This window comes from Arachis ipaensis, chromosome B03 (assembly GCF_000816755.2).
Source record: "Arachis ipaensis cultivar K30076 chromosome B03, Araip1.1, whole genome shotgun sequence".
Taxonomy (NCBI): domain Eukaryota; kingdom Viridiplantae; phylum Streptophyta; class Magnoliopsida; order Fabales; family Fabaceae; genus Arachis; species Arachis ipaensis.
The window spans coordinates 23,708,257-23,714,447 of NC_029787.2; the positions used below are offsets into that span (position 1 = coordinate 23,708,257).

General features: G+C 34.1%; 1 protein-coding gene across 8 annotated transcripts in view; it reads left to right on the plus strand.

Moving 5' to 3' along the window:
- The window catches only part of LOC107630009 (pentatricopeptide repeat-containing protein At3g58590), a 5,881-nt gene extending 1,684 nt beyond the window's left edge, over nt 1-4,197 (plus strand). The window contains exons 2-4 of one of the 8 annotated variants that reach the window (XR_002359028.1): nt 1,076-3,503; nt 3,572-3,843; nt 3,947-4,197. Coding sequence is in view for 1 of the 8 variants with exons in the window: in XM_021118460.1 (XP_020974119.1) it covers nt 1,126-3,348 (2,223 nt within the window). In the remaining 7 variants the exon portion in view is untranslated. Of the gene's footprint in view, nt 1-1,053; nt 3,844-3,946 lie in introns of all 8 variants that reach the window. The other 7 variants (XR_002359029.1, XR_002359030.1, XR_002359032.1 and 4 more) reach the window with 7 other exon arrangements.

Below are 6,191 nucleotides of genomic sequence, written 5' to 3' on the forward strand. Positions count from 1 at the left end.
ACAAGTGTGTGTCTCTCTCTCTCTCTCTATATATATATATATATTTGCTCAGAGTACGACTTGTGGGGTATAATGTGTAATGGGAGACGACTTGATGCTGCTGCAGTAACTAGTAGTACCTGTGTTACTTTGGTAGCGTTTGTTTTGAGAGATTGGGACAGAGACGGAGAGACTGAGACTTAATATCATGTTTGTTCGCTCAGAGATTGGTACTAAAATTTTGTCTCTGAAATTTCAGTATTTCAGTACCTCCAAAAAATGAGGACACAGGGGCTGAAATTTTTAGAGACAGAAACTGAAACTTTAATAACATTTTATACTTAAAATACCCTCATTTCAATTAATTAATTCTAATTTTATCTTTTGTACAAATTAAATTAGAGTTTCATTCTTATTTTAATTTATGTCTCCCACTTTGTACCAAACAGAATATTAAAATTTATTTCTGTCTCTGTCTTTTAGTCTCGGTGCTAAATGGAAGTAGTTCCTGTGTTGTTTACTATGATGTGGTTTCTTTTATATACAAGTTCCCATACTGGTGCTAAATGGAAGTAGTTCCTGTGTTGTTTACTATGATGTGGTTTCTTTTATATACAAGTTCCCATACTGATTTTTTGCTGCTGTATGCGATACATTTCGGTGCTAAATGGAATTAGTTCATGTGGTTTTCTTTTGTATACGAGTTCGTTATTGATATTTTTGGTACTTTTTGGCAATTTGATTTCTTGACCATTTTTCTTGGAAAGATCAAAGCTATTTAGTTAATAGGAAAACACAAATATTACTAAAAAAAATACAATTGAAAACCATTAATAGGGGAAGCACATCATTCAGCTAGATTAGTGGATGAGTTGGAGTGTGTTTTACACGCACTTACTGATGAGATTGGTTTTTGTTGGGTTTGGGTCAACTTGGTTGATGAAAAAGTTTGAATGTGTAAGGGGACCGTTTTGAATTAGGTACAATTAATCAATAATGCTTGCTGCTTGCAATTAGTTGCTTTTTATCAAATTAAAAAACACAATATTATAAATTCTCATTTTTTAATTTTAGGAACTCATTTGCATCATTTTAGGAAACAATCAAATCAAATATACCACATCTGGCGCCGGGGTTGTTAGCTGCATGAGTTGCCATGGACATATTGTCCGACATGGCCAACACCTCCTCAAGCTTGTTGAATCGTGTTCCATCACTTGCACCCTTGATGCAACTAAATGCCTCCATGCACTCTCTATCACTATGGGTCCCATTCCAAACCAATCCATCTTCGTCCACAATAATGTCATTTCTCATTACTTATCCCTTGGCGAGTTTCTTCATGCACGTCGAGTGTTTGATATATTGCCCCAAAGAACGGTAGTTTCTTACAACATGCTCATCCATGCTTATAGTCGCCGTGGTGATGTGAGTGATGCTTGGAGCCTGCTCTGCCACATGAGGGGTTCTGACTTTTCTCCAACACAATATACTTTGAGTGGGTTACTATCTTGTGAATTGTTGAGCATTTGTCAGGGTATGCAGTTGCAGGCTTTGAGCATCAAGAGTGGACTTTTTGATGCTGATGCTTTTGTGAGTACTGCTTTGTTGGGTTTGTTTGGGAGGCATGGATGTTTGGATGAAGCTTTTATTGCATTTGAAGATATGGTCCATAAGAGCCTGGTGACTTGGAATATAATGCTATTGATTCTGGCACGTAATGGATTTGTGGGAGACTGCCAGAATTTGTTTCGTGATCTTGTGAGGACAGGGGTTGCTTTGTCAGAAGGTTCCTTTGTGGCTGTTTTGTCTGGACTTGTTGATCCTGAGCAGGATTTGGAATATAGTGCAATGATTCATGGTTTGATGACGAAATGTGGGTTTGATGGTGACATTGCTTTGGTTAATTGTCTGATTAACGTGTATGTGAAATGCAAAGCCATGTTCTCGGCACAAAGATTGTTTCAAGAAGTTCCGGCTGAAAATGTTGTGTCTTGGAATACGATTATTGACGCATTGGTGAAAAGTGGGAGACCTCAAGTGGCATTGGAGATGTTTGTGAATATGTCTAGAAGGGGATTGATGCCTAGTCAGGCCACATTTGTAGCTGTTATAGACATGTGTGCTAGTTTGAAGAACTTTGTTTGTGGAGAATCTATCCATGCTAAGGTAATCAGGAATGGTTTCGAATCTGATGTTGTTGTAGGTACTGCATTGGTAGACTTTTATGCTAAATGTGATAACATGATGTGTTCCCATAAATGTTTTAATCAAATAGAAGAGAAGAATATTGTGTCTTGGAATGCTTTGATGGTGGGTTACTCGAATGAATGCTCTTCCATGCCGATTATGTTACTACGACAAATGCTACAATTAGGTCACTTAGTTAATGAGTTTTCCTTTTCTGCTTCTCTTAAGTCATCATCAGTATTGAACACGCGTCAGCTCCATGGTTTGCTTATAAAAATGGGGTATGAAAGTCATGAATATGTATTAAGCTCCCTTGTTATGGCTTACAGTAGAAACGGTCTCATAATCGAAGCACTTTCTTTTGTCAAGGAAGTCAGTAATTCACTTCCTCTAGTCCCCTCAAACATCATTGCCGGGATCTATAACAGGACTTGCCAATACTATGAAACGGTAAAGTTCCTTTCTTTGCTCGAAAGCCCTGATACTGTATCCTGGAACCTTGTCATTTCAGCTTGTGCTCGGAGCAATAATTATAATGAGGTTTTGGAACTTTTCAACCATATGCATGTTGCACACATACAACCGGATAATTACACATTTATGAGTATATTATGCGTGTGCACCAAGCTTTGTCGTCTTGATCTGGGAAGTTCTCTTCATGGACTTATTATGAAGACTAACCTCTATAACTGGGACACTTATATCTGCAATGCACTAATTGACATGTATGGAAAGTGTGGAAACATTGATAGTTCGGTAAAAGTTTTTGAAGAAATGACTGACAAAAATATTATTACATGGACGGCTTTAATTACTGCCTTCGGGCTGAATGGTTATCCACATGAAGCGCTAAAGAGATTCAAAAATATGGAATCATTCAGGTTGAAGCCGGATGCATTAGCTCTGAGAGCAGTGCTCTCTGCTTGCAGATATGGTGGATTGGTAAGCGAGGCGATGGAAATTTTCAAACAGATGGGAACTGCTTATGGGATTCAGCCAGAACTAGATCATTACCATTGTATAGTAGACCTCCTGGCTAAACGTGGAGAAATTGAAGAAGCTGAGAAAATCATCACTAGCATGCCTTTTCCACCAAATGCGAATATTTGGCGTAGCTTCCTTGAAGGCTCCAAGAGGCAAACAGTAAAATCTAATTGTATTTTGGAAGCAATGCACTGAAGATGTTTCACAATGTGGTTTTCCAAGCACTGGTATATTTCCTGATAGACCAATTATTAACGAATTTCCATGAGATTTAATCCAAATGCAAGGTAGGGACTTCTTTCATGGGACAATTGAAATGTCCTTGTGTCTGAAATCTCCATCATAGCTAGGTAAAACCTTCTCATTCAACCAATTTTCATGCATAGAAGTATTCCTCATATCTGACTTTATATTGCAGCTTGCAATACCAGGATATTAATTAATGAGATCCTTAAGAACCTTTGTTTCAATGTGAAATCAACTCAGCCCTCAGATTATAAGGGGAAAAAAGTGTCGTTATATGTAAAATTTGAATACTCCATATCTCTTATGTTAATTAATGTGCATTGAGAGAAGCAAGAAATACACTCAACCAGAACATCATACTCACTCTTTGTTTCTTGTATTGTGCAATCATCTAGTTTATGGGGAAGCAGAATTTTTTGGTATTGTTACTACTAGTAAATACAGGTGATAACTGTATTATATACTCAGAATTTGATCAAATGTTCATTATGGCACTCATCAGCTAAACATATTTCTTACTTACATCAGCATTTTTAATTTGTTCCAGGTAAAATAATGGTCTGAGATTAATCTGGTGCTGCATTCATCAATGATCTCCACATAATCTTGTGCCTACACTCTATTAATCTCACGGTTAATATTTTTAATTTAGATATATACATTTTTTTTGTATACATAGTGCAAAATAACTTTATACTATTTTATTTGTATGAATTTTAGAGTAGTTGATGATGTGAATGAAATATGCTGATATAACAATACAAAATTGGATGTTTGTATAGAAGTATTTTTATATCATAATTTTTAAGTGTTAATTATTTTGCTCTTTCATTCTGTTTTCTTCACCATATCTTTAATCATGCACTTTGATTGGCATTTGGTTAATAGTTACTATTCCATTATATTCTCTATTACAATTCCAGTTGCAAATTATATTAATCTTCAAAACATGTTTGAGACTTTGAATATCTTGAATTCAAGAAAAGGTATATTCCTTAAAGCAGGTTTCTATTATAATCTACTTGAGGTCTAGATGCCTACGGTGAGCAATGGATTAAAAATGGTACTGCTTTAAGTGAAAACGCTTGCAAGCGCATAAAATAAGTAATCAAACAGAAGAACATGCATAAAATCTGAAACTTTAGCCTATGTAGTCTTTTGACAGAGATAATAGTCACTAGCAACTAAATCTTTTAAGTGGAAGACAGTTAACGCATTGTTTTACTACTTACTTTAGTTTTGTTTCCAACTAGATAGCATGTATTGCTATAAACTAATTTAATGGTGGATTTTGTAAAGTGAAAATAAAAAAATATGTGAATGAAAAAGTTATTCACCAGTATTATAATTATTTAAAATTACACTCATTCATTCAATTCTAACTATATATTAAGTTGCTGGTATTACATCTCCGCAGCATTAATTCTGGCATAATCTCTGGAGCATATATATGGGTATTCCTTATTTTCTTTTTCTTTTTTTTTTTTTAAATAAAAGAAGAATTTCAAAAGTACTAGCTCATCTATGATTCTATCTGTTGATACAAGTAAATAATTGAGTGGAAGATATCAAAGAATAAGTTGGGCGGTGCGTTAATCTTAGTATCCTCATGAATCCATTTATGCATTGCATGCTCTCTACATTTCCTACTGTTACAAAATGCCTTTAAAGTAGATTCTTTACAGGCTACTCTCGAAATACCACTAATTATTTGTCATTATCATGATTGTTGCTCTTTACTTTATTTGACTATATCTTGCGTGTTGCTCATTAATTAAACTAACTTATTACAACATATTATAATAGGCTAATTTTAATGCTAGGGGGCAGCAACTTTTGTGATTTGTAGCCATCAAATAGCCATCAATGATAATTTTAATGGTGTGAGATTGGTGTAAGATTTTAACCAATGGCTCACTTTCCTTTGCTGGTTACATGCTGGCCAGAATTTAACAAAATTGCTGGCCCCCTAGACTTTTTCTTTTTTTTATATTGATTAAATATATGTGTAATACATTGTTATTGGAAGATGAGGTTTTTTTTTATATGGTGTTTTATTTAAATCGCACGGTCCGATTTGTTTGAAGAAAAAAATAAACTACAAATCGGAGGGTCCGATTTGTATTTTTTTATTTTTTTATTTTTTAAAATAAAAATCGGACGATCCGATTTTAACATTAAAATTTTTTTTATTTTCGCAATCACAAATCGAGACCGTCCGATTTGTGATTGTTTGTTTAAAAAAAATAATAATACAAACAAATTAGTGCCTCCGATTTGTATATCCTATACCAGTATAAAACATACCTCTTCTCCGATTTGTATATCTCATACCAGTATAAAACACACCTCTTCTCACAGCTTCTTATTATACACCCCCTCTCTCTCACACATGAAAATAATAAGCTTATTATAATATAGTCAGGGACAACCAAAAAAAATGAAAATGATGTGTGTACGAGATTAAGATACCATACATCGGTCGTGTCTACTGTCCTCATAGTTATGATTGCTATTTCGGTTAAGTTTAACGATACTTTTTAAATTTAAGTGTTGCTAAAATTAAAGTCATATTTTTTTTAAAAAAAATATTATTTTAATTTTAATAAATTTAAATATTACTAAAATTGTATAAACATCATAATTACCATAATAATAGACACCATAACAAGCACCACTTACATCTCTACCTAAATCGTTTATAGTTAGGCTGTTGTTCTTTTTCTTCCTAATGGCATTTATTTCTTCTACTATAGTTATTGCTCTTTAAATTTATACTCCTTTTTTGTTAG